The sequence below is a fragment of the Nannobrachium achirus genome (assembly GCF_963921795.1).
Source record: "Nannobrachium achirus genome assembly, chromosome: 23".
NCBI lineage: Eukaryota > Metazoa > Chordata > Actinopteri > Myctophiformes > Myctophidae > Nannobrachium > Nannobrachium achirus.
In genome coordinates, this window is record NC_137830.1 from 15833291 (window position 1) to 15854944 (window position 21654).

General features: G+C 43.4%; 1 protein-coding gene across 1 annotated transcript in view; it reads right to left on the minus strand.

The window, feature by feature from the left end:
• LOC308309219 (receptor-type tyrosine-protein phosphatase beta-like) overlaps window positions 1-21654 on the minus strand; it is a 119451-nt gene that overhangs the window by 64977 nt on the left and 32820 nt on the right. Inside the window, exons 8-14 of the mRNA XM_080754722.1 lie at window positions 17654-17803; window positions 15254-15371; window positions 13447-13592; window positions 6180-6446; window positions 3605-3663; window positions 2591-2795; window positions 31-128 (exon numbers count right to left, since the gene is read on the minus strand). Of these exons, the coding sequence (XP_080610848.1) occupies window positions 31-128; window positions 2591-2795; window positions 3605-3663; window positions 6180-6446; window positions 13447-13592; window positions 15254-15371; window positions 17654-17803 (1043 nt within the window). The remainder of the gene's footprint in view (window positions 1-30; window positions 129-2590; window positions 2796-3604; window positions 3664-6179; window positions 6447-13446; window positions 13593-15253; window positions 15372-17653; window positions 17804-21654) is intronic.

Here is a 21654-nt window from a genome sequence, read left to right on the forward strand (position 1 = left end):
ACACACACACACACACACACACACACACACCTCGTAGTGGTCCACATCTCCAGGGGCGGGGCTCCAGTTGACAGTCAAATCGACTGTTGCGGCGTTGCCAAGCAACAGGTTGGCAACAGCTGCTGGGACTGCAGTAAAACACAAGACAACATTACCATCAACACACCTCAACAAATGTTCCACCGGCAGGAACGTGCTGGGCCCCTGATTCGGCCCGGGAAAAATAGTTGTAGAGGCCCTCATTGCACGCTATAGAGAGAGATCTCTCTCTATTTGTTTTGTATTTATCATTTTAAAAATTATTTAAACTAGTGAAAACAGACGATCTACAAGCACACAACGCCTCGCGGTGCGAGGCGTTGTGTGCTTGTAGATCTGCTGTTTTCACTACTCTTGTGTGATGGCCTTATATGATGAGCAGGGCTTTGCGAAAAAATTTACACATTTGAAACTTGGAGATACGAGGTTTCTGCCCGACAGTGACGATTTACTTTGTTGGCCGCCCAGCCCCCAAAATGGAACATTTTTAATTTTTTTCCTAATGGCCGGCCTGGACCGGCCGCAGGGTTGTTAACACCTTGACGCCCGAAATAGAATGGTGGTTGGTAGATTAGCCGTGACATTTCTATTATTGTATTGTGATCTGAGACATAATATTATGTTTATAAACATGACCCCGCAGCCCCTCCATCTTGAACAGCGCCGCTGTTTTTTCTTTTTTTTTTCCCCCCAGGCCAGTAACTCACCATGATTTTCTCGATTTCCGTTGGGATAGAATGGGGGTTTTGGCCGATCGTCGATGTCCCCGTGCGTTTCGCGTGCGCGATCCTTTCACGTAAATGTCCCCGCAAATAGTCCATGTGTGACTGAAGAACAGAACTGAAAAGTTTCGCTAGCATAGCCCCAAGCATGGCTGCAGGAGGAGCTCGAGTGTGTAGACAGTAAACGGATGGGTGGAAGGTGCCTTGGAGAAGGAGAGGCGCTGACGTCACCTCTGCTTCATGCACGGTCTGCATGAGCTATCAGTGCACGAGTGGTGACTAGGGAAGGTTAGACGATCGCCGATTTTCGGATCAAAAGCTTTTATTCCGGTTTTAAAGACAAAGTCCGGGAATGTACGACGTGGCTGAGAGTCCCTGGGGGGATGTGCGATATAGTACGGTTTTAACATTAAGGGGCTCCCCTTGGCTTAGAAGGTGTTAAGTAACGGATTACATGTAACGGGATTACGTAATCAGATTACAAAAAACAGGTAACTTGTAAAGTCTCAGGTTACATTTTAAAATGTGTAATCTGGATTACAGTAACGGATCTGAATGATGGGGGTTACATGCTGGATTACATTCTCCCCTTGCCCTCATCAATTTTACAAGTTATAACGCTAAATTATAAAATAATCAAGTCGGATCAGCATAAAGTACTGCCACTTCGCTCAAGTAAAATTATGTTGTCCTTTTCCTAATTTCATAGGCTCAATATTCTTGTCTAGTTATCAATGGTAAAACTTGTTCTATTTAATTAATGAGAGTTTTGCTAAAAAGTAATCCAAAAGTAACTGAAAGTAACTAGTAGTTACTTTTTAAATTGTGATAATCAGATTACGTTACTGACTACATTTTCTTTGCAAGTAACTTGTAACTGTAGGGGATTCCTTTTTAAAAGTAACCCTTACAACCCTGACCGGCCGGGAATGAACCGGCCGTTCGGGAATTGTCCCGCTTTTCCCAATGGCCAGCACGTCCCTGCCCCCCGGATTACAGAAGTGTTTTACCCTTTCAAAATCCTATCCGTTTTTCCCCTTTAAATAATGTTTCATCAGCCCTGATGAAGACCTCTGTAGGTCGAAAAACTTTTTTGCACGAGTGCCCGGATCCTCAGTTTAAAAAATATATATATTATATATTTTTTTTTATCTGACGCTTGGTTGGTATAACCAAATGGACCTTTATAGATCTTTAAAGATTAATTATTGTTAATCATCTGCGTTACACAATTTACAGCAAGACCTAGATTCCAAATTCCAGGGGTAACATTAGCCAGAAATTAGCCGATTACTTTTACTTTATTAGCTCATTTAGACGGGACAGAGCATATGAACACTACACAATAATGCAATGTAAATACACCTGATTTAGCAAGAATGCTCATTCATAAATACATAATCTACAAGCAACACATTGTGAGCTTGGAGATCTGCTATTCTTGGCAAAGATGACTGACTGATTGGTGACAGAGCCCAAGCACAGAGACAACTCAGGTCCATTTCATTAAGAATAGAGCATTTAAAATCCTTATGCATTATTACTTATTACGCATTATTATTTTATGCATTTTGACCCGATTCTATAAATGTCCTCTAAATCCTTCTTCTAAATCAGTGGTTCTCAAACTTTTTCATTCAAAGGACCCCCAAAATTACATGTATTTTGCCGTGGACCCCCATCTAAAAAAAAAAAAACAGAAGCAAATATTTGAGTTACAAAAAGCTTGCAACGCGGCACCCAGTGCCAGGCTGTGATATCTGATATGTTAAAGCACAAAATAATGGTTAAAGTGGTTCCAGAACGGTTAATCGTCCTATTCAACTCACACGTCCGTCCATCGGTGGAGAGGCTGGTGACGTAGTCCCCGCTCCAGGTTTCCACGGTGACGGTGTAGAGTCTCCCGGGGACGAGGGAGGAGAAGACGCACTCGTTGTTCCCCTGGGACACCGTCTGGTTCTGGAGGATGCTGTGGTTGTAGCTGATCAGAACCACGTAGCGGTCCAGGTCACCCGGAGCATGCCGCCAGTACACCTGAGAACAGGGAAATACAGAGCGCTGTGGTGAAGACACTCCCCTCTGGAACCGGCAGGTAGCCTACCCCTCGAACGAAATGCCACAAGAACATGCAGTATTCTAGCTCTGGTCCATAGCGTTCGAAGGAGTTCTCCTTAAAGATGAAGTGCCATGATTCCCCCCCCCCCCAGAAAGTTAAAATTAGGTTTTTATGTGGCCACACCCACCAGTTCATTAAGTATGCCTGGTTGTCATGGTGGGTGGTGACCCAGCTGAAGTTTGCCACACCCACAGTGTTGGGTGAATGGTAAAAGGGGAGGGGATGATTATCTCCAGATAGTGATGTCACTCTATCTGTGTTTTTGGATCGGCACTTTTGACCCACAAGGTGGCAGCCTTGAGAAAGAAATCCAAAATGCAAAGGGAATACATAATCCTACACTCATCTTTCCAAATGTCTGTCTCAGAATCTAATCAGAGAGTTCTGCCATTGCGGTGTCAGAAACAGCACTGGTCACATGGTTCATTGTCACCTTACCCCTCATAGACTTCAATGCATTCTGTAAACTTTCGGTTCATGGTTTGTCACTATACAGTGCTCACTTCGAATGGTATCAAAAACATCACACGCGCACATCTCCTTGTATGGGCCGTTCTGTCCGTGACGTTAGTTAACTCCATACCGTGTTCATACGGACACTCATACATACACACAAAGCCAGACGTAGGAGCGGTTAGCACCGCTAAAAGATAAGATAAAGGGATACATGTAAGAGAAACTGTGAGAGATTCATTGAGTGATAGAGTAATAGAAGCTGTCCTGTTACCTTGAGGAAGTCATCTCTAGCAGAATGTACTGCTGTCGGGTTCTGAACGCTAGCAGGCTCTGGAAGACAAAGGCAACAGAAGAACACATCAAATACTGTACATAAACCTTAACCTTTTAAAGGAGTAGTTCACCCCCAAAATGATCTCTTTTTCTATTGATTACTCACGCCATGGAGAATTGACTTCAGTAATATCTTTGTGTATTTTTTGCATTCCTTTTTTTTTTTTTTTTTTTTATCCCACGATTTTTGTAACCCATTTTTTTCACCCGGTGCCAATTGCCTAAGCTGTGATCCTGGGCTCTACTCTCCCTCTGCCAACCTGGGGAGGGCCCCGAACTGAGCTCATGCTTCCTTCAATGCATGAGGAGTGAGCAGGCCGCTTCTTATCACCTGACAGGGGGAGCTTCCCCGGTTGGACGTAGCGCGTGGAAGGAACACGTTATTCCAACCAGTTCCACTCCACTCCATCAGGCGCCCCGGCTGGCCAGGGCGAGGCTTTATAGAGACCAGGATTACTGCATGTTTTTGTGAGGGTATCTACCCTAGGAGACACGGGGAGAACATGCAAACTCCACACAGAAAGGCCCTTTTGCCAACCCCACCTAGGGTGTGGGCACTGATGACGCGGAGGAGGGAACACACCCCCAGCACCCACAGTGTCCCCCGGCGGGAATCGAACCCAGGACCTTCTAGCTGTGAGGCGACAGCAATACTGACTGCGCCACCGTGCCCCCAATATTTTTTGCATTCCTAAGACAAAAGTTAGATTTTAGTAGATTTACCCCAATTGATTCCGAATGGGGACCCAAGTGCATTTGGGGCCTATAGAGGCGTTGTGAGCATGTAGATCGGCTATTTTCTACAATTTCTGCCTCTAATATTTGACAATTTGGCCAATGTTTAATTTGTCATTTTAAGGCCCTCTTACATCTAACGACTTTGAAAAGATTTCTCAGTCGTAATAAAATCGAGGCTAGTCGCGGCGCGCTCCCGTGACTCAGTCGTTACTCAATCGTTAAATGTGAGGTAGTGGTCCGACTCGATTTTTACCCCAACTTGAGAGCCAGATTCTGTTATGAGAATATCAAACTGGTTTAATATTTTCACAAATCGGGGCTGAGTCTGAATGAATACAATGACGTAGCCTAGCCTACAACTACAACCAAAACAGAACAAGCCAAAAGCCAAGCCATTCATTCCCCAAAAGACGCTGCCTGAGCTGCCAGCCTGGTCGTTGTTGGTGCGGCTACTACGACAGCCCTTTATTAGTTATTTCTCTGCGTTTCCATTATTCCAAACATTCAACGTTGATAATAGTTGATAGGATCGATCAGCGCTGGCTGAGAGGAGAAAACTAGAGAGGAGAGGCACAGAGGGCTGAGGGAGGAAGGCGGAGCTCGGTGTGTGTGTGCACCATAGGGTGTGCACTGCATGTGCAGTGATGAAAAAAGTAATCAAGTAAAAGTATCAATACTGCAATACTGTGATGCGACGCGCTGTGACTGAGCTTGTAGATCGGCTATTTTCGTTTATGGTTAGCCTAATGCTTTATAATAATATTATAATTTATTTAGCAACACAAGGCTATATAATAGGCATATTTCAGCAAATAAAAGGGAATCTTGAACCAGTCTTTACAAAATCTTTAGAGGCATACACATCTAACAACTGAAATCTTTGAAAAATCCTCCTACAGTCTTTGGGGAGTCTTTTTCAAATCTTATAGTGTGAGGGGTAGTCTTTAACCCTCTAAGGCCCACGGTTGTAATATTACAACGTTTGTATTTTATCCAAAAAAAGGTTTAAATCATTTTATTTTAGCTCCCCCTACCACCTAAACACCACCATTGGATTCTATTGTTTAGTATTACAATGCCATTGGCCACAATATTTGCATATAAATACCCCCCACAGGGGCTGACATTCACACCCGCCACACCCGCTGAAATTCCAGAGTTTTGACGGACAACATCTCACTTTTTCATGGAAGATATACCTCACAAAAACATAAGTAAAATGCCTGTACTATTTTTTTTGGTGATCATTAGAATGTCTAGAACATGTACATATGTTATTATTGTGAAAAATATCCCCCATATGTAAATTAGAGCATGATTTATGATTTATGATTTATGGCTATAAAATCTTACAAAAACATTTTTTTGAAAATTACATTTTCCTCTTAATAGGACTCCTACAACACCATCTGTTTTTTTTCAATTTTTTATTTCAAGTATTTCTTAATGCGGGCCTTAGAGGGTTAAGAAAGCTTTCCCAAATCTGTCCACAATCTTAGAGGTACTAAAAAAAGTCCTTAAATTGTCACTTTATAAATGTGTAGATACCCTCTATACACTTAAACTTTATGTTGGTTTGTTTACTTTCGTGTGAGAAAACAACGTTGCACATTAAGTTAATCATCTGGGGACCCCCCCAAAATAATTTGGGGACTGGGGGTCCTGACCCACAGGTTGAGAACCACTGTTTTAAAGAACTATATTTCGGTCAATCATTGCAGCACCGTTGCCCTCTCTCTCCCCCATGCACCCCCACTATGGAAACCATCTCTTACGTGTCCTGGCCAGCACCGTGGTGGCGTTCTCCAGGCCGCCGCTGCGCGTCACTATGACGACGGAGTACAGGCGCCCGGCCACCAGCGAGCTGAAGGAGCACTCCGGCGCCGAGGAGCGCGACACGGCCAGGGTGTGCACGGTTCGAGTCCCGTCCTGCAGGCGCACCAGGTAGCTGTCCGCCGCGCCCCTCGACGGACGCCACGACACGTGCAGCGCGTCCGAGCGGCCGCCGTTGGCCACCGTCACCTCGGAGACCGCCGCCGGAGCTAGGGGGGTGAAGAGGAGAGGGGGAGAAAAGGGTTAAAGATGGGGTGCCATGATTTGTTTCCCCCCCTAAAACTTGATTATCAGGTATTTGCCGGGTTTCTCATTGTAGCTCACGCATGGTCGTAGGGACCAAGCCCCGACCGCCATGCATGATCCCGTGTTTACATGGGTTCGGGCAGAGCAACTTAATTAGCCCCCTACAACTACATCAACATTCAGATTCACATCATTCCTCATAACAACCACACTAGTGGGTCTAATGAAACCCATAGGGGGTCAACCTCATAGACACATGAAAACCAGAAGAACTATGGCACCGCCTCTTTAAGAGAGAGGGGTTGGAAAGAAAGAATGAGAAAGTAAGAAACGGTGAGAGGAAAGGACAGAACATTTAATTTGTTTTTATATTGCGATGAGCTTAACCCATTTAGGCCTGACCTACGTTTTCTGAAAAACGTCAAATAATTATTCAAAAATTTCAAAAACAAATAGGTTGGTACATACTGAACATGTACTGTACTACACAAAAATGTGTTCCCCGGCCTGAATGGGTTTGTGTGGAAAGTGGAAAATATACATTTGGAAAACCTGATGTTGTAACACGACCTCTGAATAAGCCAATGGGAGGTTGTGTGTAGGCCTATATGTTCTTTGTTCTCCTTCAAAAACTAAAATGCACGCACGCACGCGCACACGCACACACACACACACACACACACACACACACACACACACACACACACACACACACACACACACACACACACGCGGACCATTCTAACCTCAATCGGTCCTGAAAATAGCCAGAACATTCTGTGGGAACATAATGAGTTCTTCCGGACAGGATGAAGTGCGTGCCTGCGTGCGTGCGCGTGTGTGAGCACATGCACGCTCATACGCGTGCACGCAGAGAGGAAGCCTTTGAAGGAAGCTTTGGAAGCTCTTTGTTTGTGGGGACATTCCAAGCCTGGCGTTGGCCTTTAGACCACGGGTCCCCTGTTATTGTTCTACACGTCTGTGATCGGATCAGATAAGCATGGGGCCTCTGGAACAGCGGGCCAACACCTCTCCATTCCCCCTCCCCACTGCACTGTACATTGCCTCCCACACATGTCAATCACACATGCTCTCTGCACAATTGGCCGTACATCACGCATCGGGACACGGAACATGTGTGTGAAAACGTGCTTTGGGATCATGGGAAGTGACGAAGACATCTTGTAGAAATGTGTACACTGCAAAAAATGCCCTGATCTAATTCTAAAAAAAGAAAAATAAATCTAGTCTCATATCAAGCAAATAAATCTGCCAATGTGGTAAGCATTTTTCTTGCTTAAAACTAGCAACAAATTCCTTCAAATGAGAAATGAGAAGACCAAAAATAAGACTAATATGCTACAAACAAGGATTTATTTACTTTCTTGAAAATCCATTTTTTTGCAGTGGATCGGATTTGCAAAGCAAAATGCTCAATTATTAATTTACTATTGTTTGTTTTGGGGTTGATTTGGTGCATTGAGACAAACGTTTCACATTTTGATTCAACGAATGTAACATCGCTTGCTATGAATAATATACCGTAATTGCTGGACTATAAGCCGCACCCGACTATAAGCCGCAGGTGTCCTTTCTGCTTCCTGCTAGAGTGCCCCTGGTGGCCGTTAGCTGTAAAAATCTATATATAAATCCTTGTTAAAGACCATTTTAAAACTAACTAACTGGCCGTTAGCTGTAAAAATCCCTATATAAGCCGCACCTTTGTATAAGCCGCAGGGTTCAAAACATGGGAAAAAAGACGCGGCTTATAGTCCGGCAATTACGGGTAATAAGACAAACAGTGCAGTGATAGTAAACAACATATTTCCATGTTGTCACAATCACAAGCGAATTATGTGAGCCCTCCCGAGTGGCGGGGGCTAAACCCCAATCAAGCCAACGTATCTATTGTTACTGTCATGTAAATCTGGCCCAGCGCGACGGCGCTTGTGGTGGGTGCGCGTCATTCCTAGTGGGGGCTCAGAGCGAGAAGCATCCGCAGGAACTGCGCCTATGGTCACAATAGTATCACTGTTGAGGTTCAGAGAATGTCAGAGAGGCAGGGGCTGAAACTTCTAAAAGGACCTTTTGGTGAAAATACCAAAGATAGTAGACCTCGGCGCTTGGAGGTCTGCTATTTTCGGTGCGTGGTACCACAATGAACTAAGCATATAATCAATTACTTTCACCATTAGTAAAAACTGCATTCATGGTCTGGAGAGGGCACTTTTTTTACAGACAGATAAAAGGGCAGGGGCTAAAGCCCCCTTTGATGTCTATGTGTGCCCGTGCCTGCTGTTGAAGTTGGTGTGTTTGTGAAAAGCGGTATCAAACCTGGTATCTCAAGATTTATTTTTGTTTGTGTGAATTAATGCCTTACTAGCATGTCTTACTAGCTCACAACGTGTGGCATTGCTATTATTATTATTATTATTATTAGTAGTAGTAGTAGTAGTAGTAGTAGTAGTAGTAGTAGTGTGGTCGCCCAACAGGGCAACACATTATAGTCCTGGCCTGGGGAAACTTTATTTCTAGGGTAACTTTTCCTCTGTCATTGGAAATTGATGGAATCAATGGGAATGGGGATCAATAGGGAATCAATGTGATAGGGAATCAATAGAGGGTATGCACGTCCACTGGGACCCACCCCCCTAATCTAGACTGAGTGGCAAAACATTGAGCAGCATGGAGCATTGGAGTTTGGAAGTGCTAGTTAGTCCCCCCAGGAATCTGCGGAAAAAAAATCTTGATTCCGCGGAGAACAATCCTGATTCTGTGGAATTCTGTGGTGAACAATTCTTGATTCCGTGGACATTAAAAAACAACCTAAAATGACCAGTTATCAAGCTAAAAATTATATAGTTCTAATAATCAAGTAAAACCCTTCATGAAATAGCTACAATTAATTGCCAGACCCATGAAATGGGTAGGCCTACATAAGCAAATGTCGGTCTGTCTGTCTGTCCGGGTTTTCTATATAAAGGGTAGATATGATGATGACATGATGATGACATGCCTACAAAAGGCATGATGTCATAAATGATGATGACAGACAGGGGGTCTGGCACAACCAGGTTGACCTGGTCTAGTTTTAATTAGTGGTTAGAATAATCAAATAATCATTTTTGAGAATATAAATCTAATATTAAATCTATTCTTTTTTTTTATTGTTATTGTTTTTAATAATTACTTTCTGTTGCAAAGACTATATTGTCATGCAAACCCTGCCCATAGTAACCACATTTTAGAGGATAGCCTACCTACTACCTAGTATGGGTGTAATATTTATTTATTCTCTTCTGCATTAGCATTGTTATTGCCAGGACCATAGACATAGAGGAACTATAGTTCAGGACACAGTTTCTGTCAGGAACGAATGTGGGACCGGACCAATACAGCGTCAGTGCCAGAGTTGTAGAAGAGAGAGTTACGTCACTTACGTCGACTCCCATAGTAAGCGTGGAAAGCCTATTTACTCTATGGTGGGAAGCTAACTTAGCCTAGCTTACTGGAGCCTGTTCTCATTCTTAGCGAGCCTCTGCCCCGTCCGCCCCCATTCATTTTGTCACTCGCTGGTAAGTAGACTAAATTACATCTTTTTCACTCTTTTAATAATGTTTTCTACCTTAGCGAGGCCCGTGAATGCGTTACAATGGTGAAAAAGACGTGATTTGGTCTACTTCCAGCGATTTTAAATGCCTCGGCTAGAATGGGGGCGGACGGGGCAGAGGCTCGCTAGGAATGAGAACGGCTCCATGCGAAGCCACTTCCGGTCTGCGGCGAGTTCAAAGCGTGACGCCACTCTCTTATATATCGCTCTGGTCAGTGCTAGCAGGAGGGAAGCTAAGCTATTCCCCCAGGCTCTGTATGAGGTGGCCACTGACCAGACTGTGTACACATCGTTTTATAATAGTTGTAATGACTATATGTATGTATGTATGTATGTATGGTGTCAGATGTCATAGACGCCATAGGACTTTCACATAACAAATAACTGAGTAAGCATGTTTGGGCTCTCACAGCATATCTCCATATACAGTACATGGATCTCCATATATGGGTACCAGGGAACTCCATATATGGGTAACCGGTCCGATATACATCACTGGCCAGATGGCCAAGACATGGTGCGACCTCGCCCTTTAGGACGAGGTCGCTTGTCGCCCTGAGGTGTCATTATTATTATTATTATTATTAAATCTGAGAATATCTCAAATTGACTCAAATTTCAGGGTTATTTGGGTCCATCTTTACAGCTATGCACAATTCGTCTTAGTGGTTATAAAGTGTTGTTTCGTGTGTTTTGTCGATGATGGATAACTGATGCTGACCAAAAGGTAAGCTGCGGTCAAGCTTTCCCAAGAGACAAGCTAGCCGCCTCGTTGTCCCATACGGGCAGTTTCCTCTGCTTGTTCACTTCTGTTAATACAATGTAGGTACAGCGTCTCCCACCTCTACAGTTTCCCTTCCTGGGATTGGGATAGAATGCTTATGTGTGTGTGTGTGGGGGGGATTTGTCCGGTGTTTTGCTGTGAGTTGCCAAAACTATTTAAAAGCTACCGTATTAGACACAGATCACCGTCTCACAAACATAGAGTTGTGGTTGCTGTAGACCTATTTTTGCTGTGCGTTGGTTGTGAATAAATAAAACAAAATGACTTAAATTTTCAAACTTACTTACATTTTCGGAAATGTTCAAATCATTTTCAACACGATTCTCTTTTTTCATTCGAAAATAAAAAAGTAATTGTTACAATACAAAAAGAAATAGGGCTTAAAGTAATTGATTCATAGTGTGTGTTGTAGTATGTTGTTGTAGTATGTTTGGCACCAAATGAAAAAGTACAATACAATACTCATTGTACTGTAGCTAATGTCCCAACCCAGGAACAGCTTAAGTTGTTAGTAAATTAAGGTGTATTGACTTGAGGCTTTCCTGGAAATTGTGAAAAAAAAACCTTCTCAACACAGTCAGGTTCAATGTGCCAGTCATTGTACCTTACATAATAGGTTTGAAGGTGTGTGTGTGTGTGTGCGTGTGTGTGTGTGTGTGTGTGTGTGTGTGTGTGTGTGCATGCGTGCGTGCGTGCGTGCGTGCGTGCGTGCGCGTTCGTACATGTGTGCGCACGCGCGTGTGTGTGTGCGTGCGTGCGTGCGTGCGTGCGTGCGTGCGCGTTCGTACATGTGTGCGCGTTCGTACATGTGTGCGCACGCGCGTGTGTGTGTGTGTTTCGTGTTACACAACAGGTCACCTCCCTCACAGGGTGTGGGTATGGAGCCTAACCCACTGTGATAATAAGCTATGTGGATGAATAAATAGGAAGCCTAATTAGAACAAATATATAAACGTCATGGTTGACTAACCTGTGTTCCATTCTAAAACATTATACCCATACTGAACAGAAGGAAAAACATTTCCAGATGTTTATTGCTGAATCTCTAAAACCATGCATGATCACATCCATATCCTAATGCAGGGGTCTTCAACACGGGGTCAGGGACCCCTAGGGGGTCCTCAGAGTTACTACAAATCTTTGTGTGATAGAAACCTTTTTCTCCTTTTTTATATTAACCACTTGAACCCTAGCATCCATATTCTGAGAACTTTAGCCAAAAATAGCAGATCTATCGGCTGTTTTCGGCAAAGAGCTTTGGTGTAGAAGGGAAAAAAGAGCAGTCTAAGTACAGAGTGAAAGGTCAAGTTTATTAAGTATTGACGGTTCAAGTGGTTAAATATCTGAAAACACAAATTGACATGAATCCAATATACACTGACGATTGTGCTGTCAAACAATGAAACTATAGGCTACGGAATCTATGATAAGGTTGTAGGGGTCCCTGCTTCCTCTCTCTCTCAAATAAGGGTCCTTGGCCTGAAAAAGACCCCTGTCCTAATGGGAGGATACTGTATGTCCGAACGGTGGGCAGGGGAACCACGTCATAACACTGATGTCACTATCACTCCAGCCACAACCAATATATGCAGTTCCCAATGCAGATGCTGTATGCCCAAATATGGAGTGCGCTGTCTAACCTCAATGTGTGGTCATGGCATCAGGCCAGGGCCGTAGCGCGCCTAATCGGCGCTCTAGGCGAGCTCTCTCGAATGCGGCCCCCCACTCCCGCGCGCGCTTGTCGGTTTTGGGCTGGTTTGGGTCCACTCCCTCCATTTCGGCGCCCCCTCGGCGCCCCCTCTAGGCTGGCGCTCTAGGCGACCGCCTAGTCCGCCTATAGCTAAAAACGGCCCTGCATCAGGCACAAACAAATCAGTCAGCTCAATCTACGGAGCTCTAGAACAATCACTAGTATGGTAGTGTCACGTAGCTAGACAACTATTCCACAATCTCCGAATGCTATATACTGTAGACTAGAGTCTGGAACTACAGCTCCTGAACAGCGAGTAATGGAAACTGGCATTTCTTCTAAGCTGCAAGCTAAAGGATAAATGTGCGCGATGTAGACGAAAGCGGAAGTGAGGAGGAGGCTTCACTTCCGCTTTAACCGGGTACTCATCGTTCTTCTAACGTTATTCCAGACTGTCTGACGGGAGCATTTGCAAATCGCGGAGTCAACAGTCTGGCCACGCGAGACTACTAGTACGGTAGTACCATATATGGAGTTTGGATTGATATTCGCGACAAAATATGGCACCTGATGACAGGATTGGTCATGCTTCACTTGACATCACAATATCTAATACAAATGGTAAGACGGAATTCATTTCCCAGGAAAGTACAAGAATTTCACTGCCGGCTAAGTTGCTACCAGTTGTACTGTATGTGCATGTACTCCCTCAAGAACAGACTTCTGTGCTGCGAAAAGGAACAAAACAGAGAGGGCGCTGTTTTCCCTTTTCTTTTCTAGTGAGATTGATGAGCAGGTGACAGTAAAGAACCTTGTACTCCATGGCAGATTTTCAAGGGTGTGTGTGCGTGCGTGCGTGCGTGCGCCACCACCACTCACCGGTCCGTGCCTCCAGGGCAATGCTTTTAGAGTGCACTCCGCCACTGACAGTACCGACCTCCAGCCTGTAGAGGGTGCCAGGTGTCAAGCCAACCAGCATGAAAGAGGAGGAGTTGGCTCCCACAGTGTGGCTCTGGACTGAAACACTGCATGGACGGCAACAAGAAGAGAACATTCAGGCCGTGAAGCCCAAAATAATCATATTTCAACTGGGGGCGTTGTGAGCATGTACTGTAGATCAGAGAGGTATTGAAAAGTGCTTAAATTGTCACATTAGAAATGTGCAGATAGGCCTACCCACTGATATAAAGACCTAGATGCCTCGTTCGCCTCTGCAGTTAATTGGAGCAATGTGCAAAAGTTCTAGTCCGGATTTCCTGGAAAAACTAAGGGAACGCTGTCAGTCAAAGTGACTACTGGCCAATCACAGTGTGTCTTTTCTGGGACTTATCCAAGGACCACAATTCAATTCAACAGAGCCAGTTCCGATGTTGCGCTGCTCAGCTGTTCTTACAGGCTGCATAAAGACCAGCCCCCACCTGCCTCTGATTGGCTTACCGACTTCCGTATGTGTGACGCACGCGGAAGCAATGAACACGGAAGTGATGAAGATTCCCTTAGTTGCTCAATGCATACGCCCCCTAGCCGAAGGAGGCGTCTACCTTTCTATGTCTATGGGCCTACCCTCTATACGCTTAAACTTTATGTTGGTTTGTTTACTGTTGAGTGAAAAAACAATGTTTCACATTAAGTTAATCATCTGGGGACCCCCCAAAATAATTTGGTTATAAACAGGTTGAGAACCACTGAAATTATGTGCAAAATAATAGTCAGTCGTGGAAAGTAACTATGTACATTTACTCAAGTACTGTACTTAATTTAAAGGAGTAGTTCACCCCCAAAATGTTTTTTTTTCTATTGATTACTCACGCCATGGAGACTTGATATTTTTTTTTTTTTTTTTGTCGCATTCCTAAGACAATAATTTGATTACAATACATTTACCCCATTGATTCCGGATGGAGACCCAAATGCATTTGGTCCACATCTGGAATCAATGGAGGTAAATTTACTATATCAATTTGTTTTGTCTTAGGAATGCAACAAATACAAAAAAATCTCCATGGCGTGAGTAATCAATTTTGAGGTCGTTATACAAGTATTTCCTTTTCTTTTTTTTTCTTTATCCCGTGATTTTTGTAAGCCATTTTTTGTCTAATGTAATCCTGGGCGCTACACTCCCTCTGCCAACCTGGGGAGACAACGGACTGACCTCATCATGCTTCCTTCTATGCATGAGGAGTCCAAGCCGCCGCTTCTTTTCACCTGACTGAGGGGAGTTTCCCCAGTTCCAACCAGTTCCTTTCCCCTCCATCAGGTGCCCCAGCTGGCCAGGGGGAGGCAGTATAGAGACCAGGATTACTGCACGTTCTTACTACCTACCCTATTTCCAATTTTCTACACTTTTACTTCTACTTCACTACATCTCAGAGGCTAATATTGCACTTGTAGGCCTACTCTTATTGTTATTATTTAAACATTATTTATTTGAACACTTTTATTACTAGTTATTTTGTAGATTTAGATTATTATTACAAAACAAGCATTGTCCACATTTTGGCCATTTGAAAATAGATGACCTACACGTCGCATTGCGACGCATTGGGAACTTGTAGATCTGCTATTTTCAAAGGATTTCTATACGTTTTACACATTTGAAAACTTGTGAAATGGGACATTCTACACAAGTAAAGTACAGCACTGACAAATAGCACACATACAGACAGAGGGACAGACAGAAACGGACCTGTCTTGTTTCAGAGTCAGGGCATAGGAGTCCAGGTCTCCCGGAGGTTTTCTCCACGATGCCTGAAGGCTGTCCACCGTCGTATCGGTCAGAGTGATGCTACTCATCGCCATGGGAACTGGAACATAACATTATTTAGATTATTCAAACACGTAAAAAAATAGCAGATGTATAAGCTCGCAGTGACACTTAGCGGAAAAACACGGATACATCTGCTGTTTTTGAATAGCCAGCGCTAAAATAAAAAAATAACACGGATGCGTTCTCGGTTTTAAACCATTTCGACGGGGAACGCATTATTAAGCATTATTTTATGCTTTAAAGGAGTAGTTCACCACTTTTCAACCTGTCTTCATATAATAGGTCCTCACTAATGTTCATGATAAAATATCAAAAAAAAATCTACTCTGTCCAAGTCTCCTAGGAGAGCTGTGGGAAGTTCAGAATCCATCGTCTTGTGACATCATCATTTTCCAAAAAAAGAAATTAATCAATATTTTTGAAAAAAATATTTAGATTTTTATTATCGCGAGAACAATGGCTTCCACTTTAAAATTGCAACTTTTCAGGAATAGAAAGCCTGCAGTTTCTATAAGCTGGATTGGCAATCGATGATGTCACAAGACGATGGGTTTCTGACCTGCCCACAGCCCTCCTCTGAGAAAAAAAGAAGAAAAAAAAGAAAAAAGCTATTTTTGAGTGAGGACCAATTATATGAACATAGGTTGAAAAGTGGTGGAGTGCCCCTTTAACTATTGAAAAATAGCCTGCGAGCTTGTATATTTGCTATTTTTGAAAAGTCTTGATAATTTGTGCAAGTCTTTGAATATTTTGACGTGATTCTATAAGTGTATTCTAAATCCTTCTACGGTTATTTGAAAAACTATGTTTCTGTGTCAGTGGTGCTCAAACTTTTTCTTGTCAAGGACCCCCAAAATGATATGTATTTGGCCGCGGCCACATCTCAAAATATTTAGTTCCAGGGACGCCACAGAAGCAAATTTTGAGTTCAAAGATATGCACACATTTTCACGACTTTTCAAAAATAGCAGATCTACAAGCTCACACCGCGGCACTCGGTGCCGCGGCGTGAGCTTGTATATCTGCTATTTTTCAATAGCTAAATTCCCGTTAACGGGTTAAAACTGACAATCCATATGGGTTTATGTCAGTGGTCTCCCTCTCCCAACGAAGAGGGGAGAGGTGGTGCAACAATGTCCGAACGACAATAAAGTTGGCATTATTGTTTGCTTCAAATAACTTTATTGATATTGTCAACCAGGCGGTGTAGACGACCGCCTCCAACCACTGCAGGTGTGTGCTATCAACACAATTATACCCATGGTATGGGGGCTTTTTAATCACCGCAATAAATCAAACCTTTTATTTCAAGGGCCCCCATAACACCTGAGAGTGTACAAATGGAAGCAAATGGACCTGTAAGGGTCCATTTGCTTCCATTTGCACACTCTCAGAGTTACATACCTTTTAAGGGGTAATTTGGAACCCTCAAGAAACCACGAGGGTCCCTGGACCACACTTTGAGATGGACCTCTGGTGATAGCAGAGTGTTTCCACTGACCAGAATGGAACAGAGCCTTCATTAGTATCATTGGTAACACCTGAGAAGGAAGTGAGAAGAGAACCAACTTCTCTCCAAAATGGCCTCTGTGCATATAACTTATTACCAAGCCCCCAGAACGGCTTGTAAACATTGAAGTGGCCGCCCTACTGGCCAAAGCTGGAATTTCAGGTGGGGTGAAACATACATGCATAAGAGCGTGCCGCTGGGGTCTACAATGGGGCTGTTAAGTATGACATCATTTTGTAGGCAGAGGAGAATTTCTGCCCCCAGTTTCCGTGAATCTTTTTACTATTTTTACTATTTTCACATTTTTCTTCTCTTTGTTGTTGAGAGGAAAGTGTTAGAATTATACTTTAGTCGTTATTTTTGTCTCGGATCTGTTGAAATAGCGAGGGATAGAAAATGCTCTGGGGGCAGAGTTCTCCTCTGCCTACAAAATGATGTCACGGCTAAAAAGCCCCATAGGGTTCAATGGACGTCGACGTCGTTCGTGACGTCATTACGTCTCGAAGTCAAACATTTTGGCCACTAGGTAGTGGCCAATTTCCCCCAGAATGCACCTGGATTGGCTACTTCCGCATGCTTCAAACGCCACTGAGCACTTGCATTGAAATGATAGCTGGGGGCAGGGCTGGTCCGCTCTCTATTATATATATATATATACTCTATGCCTATTACTCAATTGATCTAAAACTGATCTCTCACACACACACACACACACGCACGCACGCACACACACGCACGCACACGCACACACACACACACACACACACACACACACACACACACACACACACACACACACACACACACACACACTGTCCGTCCGTCCACAGAGGTAGTGCTGTTGAGCGGCCCGTTCCTGGTCGCCACGGCGATGGTGTACAGCCTCCCGGGCGTGAGCACGTTGAACGTGCACTCTCTCATGTTAGGCTCCACCCCCCTGGTAGCCACGGTGACGTTACCTGGAAGTAATGATGCATAATAATACACTTTAACAACTTATTAAACCCATATGGTCAAGCGGAGTCCCTCCAGGCTCTATACTAGTGTCTTTTCAGTTTTTCTGTACATGTTATTTAACCGTTATTTAACTTTTTCAAGTGGGAACTAGCCAAGAGGCAGAAATAAAATGACACAATCTTTGCTACACATACAATACCAAAACAAACAACAAAATAGGACATCCATTGTACAATTACAATGAAATAACTCCAAAGTGATACACTTTACAACAAAAAAAAGGCCATTACTCATCAGAATCGACCTATACAAAGTACAACATGTACAAAGAACAAGCAACCTATACCACAAGGCTAATAAACATCCGGACATGAAGTGCAAATGTTTGTGGATAAATATCCTTTTGAAGCTTCTCAGGGGAATTTGAGTCTAGTCTGAAGTTCGTTCCACGACCAGGGACCAAAGAAAGAGAGACATGTTTTACCCCCCACAAATCTCTCGGTCGTCCTCAGACGAGCTTCCATCGGAGTCTCCAATCGTTCCGGTTCTCCATACACCCGGCCAGCTCCGAAGAGCTTTCAGCTCCCGCATCCTTCTTCAGGACGTCCACATACGTTAACGTGGAACGTCCTCGCGATCAAATGAAAATGAAGGTATCGTAACCAAGCATTTGATCTGAGGTTTAGACCATTCCTAACCAATTTAAATTTGGAGGAAATTATGTAGGAGGGAAGTTAATGTGGGGGAAGCTTTCACTGAAAGATGAATTGCATTTTTAAAGCTCTCAAAGCACTTTACAATGGTTCATTCATTCATACATCAGGAGGTGAAGTGAACAGTCGATGCCAGCATCCTCAATGCGGGCAATGGCAGTGTGGGGTTAAGCGTGTCTTGCCCAAGGACACTTGTGGACAGGTGCATGTTTTTGTGAGGGTACCTACCCTAGGAGACACGGGGAGAACATGCAAACTCCACACAGAAAGGCCCTTTTGCCAACCCCACCACCTAGGGCATGGGTATTCAACTGGCGGCCCGCGGGGACCTTCCTTGGAGAGACAGCCGCTGGCCGCCGCGTCCACGTCCATGGACGCGACCGTGGACGCGTCCATGGACGCGGCCGCGAAAAAAACGTCCGTGGACGCGAGGCCGCGTCCACGGACGCAAACGGCCGGCCGTCCCGGCCGTGGACGCGACCGTGGACGCGGCCGTGGACGCAGACGGCCGGGGACGCGGCCGTGGACGCGGCCGTGGACGAGGCCGCGGCCGTGGACGCAAACGGCCGGCCGTGGACGGGTCCATGGACGAGGTCGCGAAAAAAAGGCAGCGAAAAAGAAAAAAAAAGGTGTCTATTGTATGTATTTTTTGATGGAGAATTCAAATATGACCTTCTTTTTTTGCATAGGACAACTCTAACCTGCATCAATTGGTATTTTATAATTGCCAATTGTACCCTATCCATCTAAAAAACAAATTGGATGTCTATTGTATGTATTTTTTGATGGAGAATTCAAATATTACCTTCTTTTTGGGATAGGACAACTCTAACCTGCATCAATTGGTATTTTATAATTGCCAATTGTACCCTATCCATCTCAAAAACAAATTGGATGTCTATTGTATGTATTTTTTGATGGGGAATTCAAATGTTACCTTCTTTTTTAGATATGACAACTCTGACCTGCATCAATTGGTGCATCAACCTACTTACTATCTATCTATCTATCTATCTATCTATCTATCTATCTATCTATCTATCTATCTATCTATCTATCTATCTATCCATCTATCCATCTATCTATCCATCTATTTATTTATACTTCACCTTTAGTCCAGAAGAGAGTTCAGCCTCAGGAACTTGCACACATGGAACTGTGTCATGACTGTGTCATGGAGCTAAAACAGAGCCATGTTAAATACTCACAATGACTCTGATGGACCAATCAGGGTGGTGGTGGGGGGAGGGATCAACAATAGACAGAAACTGGATAATGCTTTGTTAACTGTCCCACCTAAGTCCCTGCTAGTCTGAACAAACATCACCTTCCCTCTCATAACACTACTACTACTACATTTATATAAAGCTGCTCTTGCATTTGAATTCAAGTCTGACACAAGTTAAGGTTAACTTAGGTAGTATTTCATTTTGCTGGCTTTTAGGGTCTGTGTGAGTGTGTAGGCTCACAAATTATTATAATTGTCATTAAGTGACTCTGAGATCTATCCATCCATCCATCCATCCATCCATCCATCCATCCATTTATTTATACTTACTGTTTACATTTTCTATAAATATTTATTTCTATATAAAACTCAGTTGTGTGGAGTTATTGTGTGCCTTTTCTTGTTGCTAAAGAGTCCATTTGTTCACTAGACATTAAGTCAAGGTTACTATTTTGAGTTGAAGCTAAGTGTTTTATTGCTTTGTGGTTTAACATGATTTAAAAGGCAAATTCATTGTTATGGTTACTTTAGAAGACTGCTTTTGCATTCATGAGTTAAGAGAGCCAAGCTAATTCAAAGAGTTAGGTTAAAGGAACACAAAACATGACCTAACTCACAGCTGCCATTGGACAGACAGTTACAACATACTCTTATCTTTCACAGAACAGACAATTATCATTTATTTGATCTATTTGAGACTATGTAGCTGCTCTAGGGGAAATAGAGCATTATATCAGCCTATTCAATTGATAATGACCAATGGGTGCCAGTTTCTAAGTAGTTAAAGCATATTAACATAACAATATATGTGGCCTAGACATGGACATTGCCCAATCAACTCGTAATCTACAGAAATGTCCACCACATCACACAGTATAAAACCTAGTAGGCTTAGTGGATTACCTATGTTAAATCATGTCAGGTTAGTTTGGTTCAAGATTCAAGTATAATAATTTATGAGACAAAAATGTAAACAGCACAAATGTACAATCACATCTAGGCTAGAATGATAACATAAAGTCCTGACTACTCCTTGTTATTGTGGTCCTAAATACTACAATGATTAGTTTGGATGCATTGCTTCTATCATGTCCAATTAAAAATAAATACATTACATACATACAGAAATCTGCCTTCTCCTGTATTGTATTAGTGACATTCATTATAAATAGTAAAATAACAGGACAGAGCAAAAAAGGCCTCTGTTGTGTCTTTATCTGATCACATGCAATCAGACACTCACACTGCACAGCAATACTTTATTACAGGCTCAAGGCCCACAGGGTTCACCAAGCCCCAACAGAGCTAAAAAGGCACTCATGCCAGTGGCCTCTAACGGTAGACATGTACCTGACAGAGTTTTCCCCACATTGGTTACAGATATAAGGTTTCTCTCCGGTGTGAATTTGTTGGTGTATTTTGATATGTTCCAGTCTAGGAAAGCTCTTTCCACACTGGTCACAGCAATAAGGTTTCTTTCCAGTGTGATTTTTCTGGTGTGCTTTGAGATGATGAATATCACTGAACCTTTTCTCACACTGGACACAGCAGTATATGGCTTCTCACCAGTGTGGATTTTCAGGTGTCTTTTCAGAGCCGTCTTCAGAGTGAACCTTTTCCCACATTGGTGACAGCAGTAAGGTCTCTCTCAAGTGTGAATCTTCTTGTGTTGTACGAGGCTAGATTTTACAGTGAAACATTTGCCACAGTGTTCACAGCAGTAAGGCTTTTCTTCGGTGTGAAATCTCTGGTGTACTTTCAGAGCAGCCGTTAAACTGAACTTTTCCCCACATTGGACACAGCTGTACGGTTTCTCTCCTGTGTGAATTCGTTCATGTATTTTGAGATAAGACAATCGAGTAAAGCTTTTCCCACACTGGTCACAGCAATAGGGCTTCTCTCTAGTGTGAAT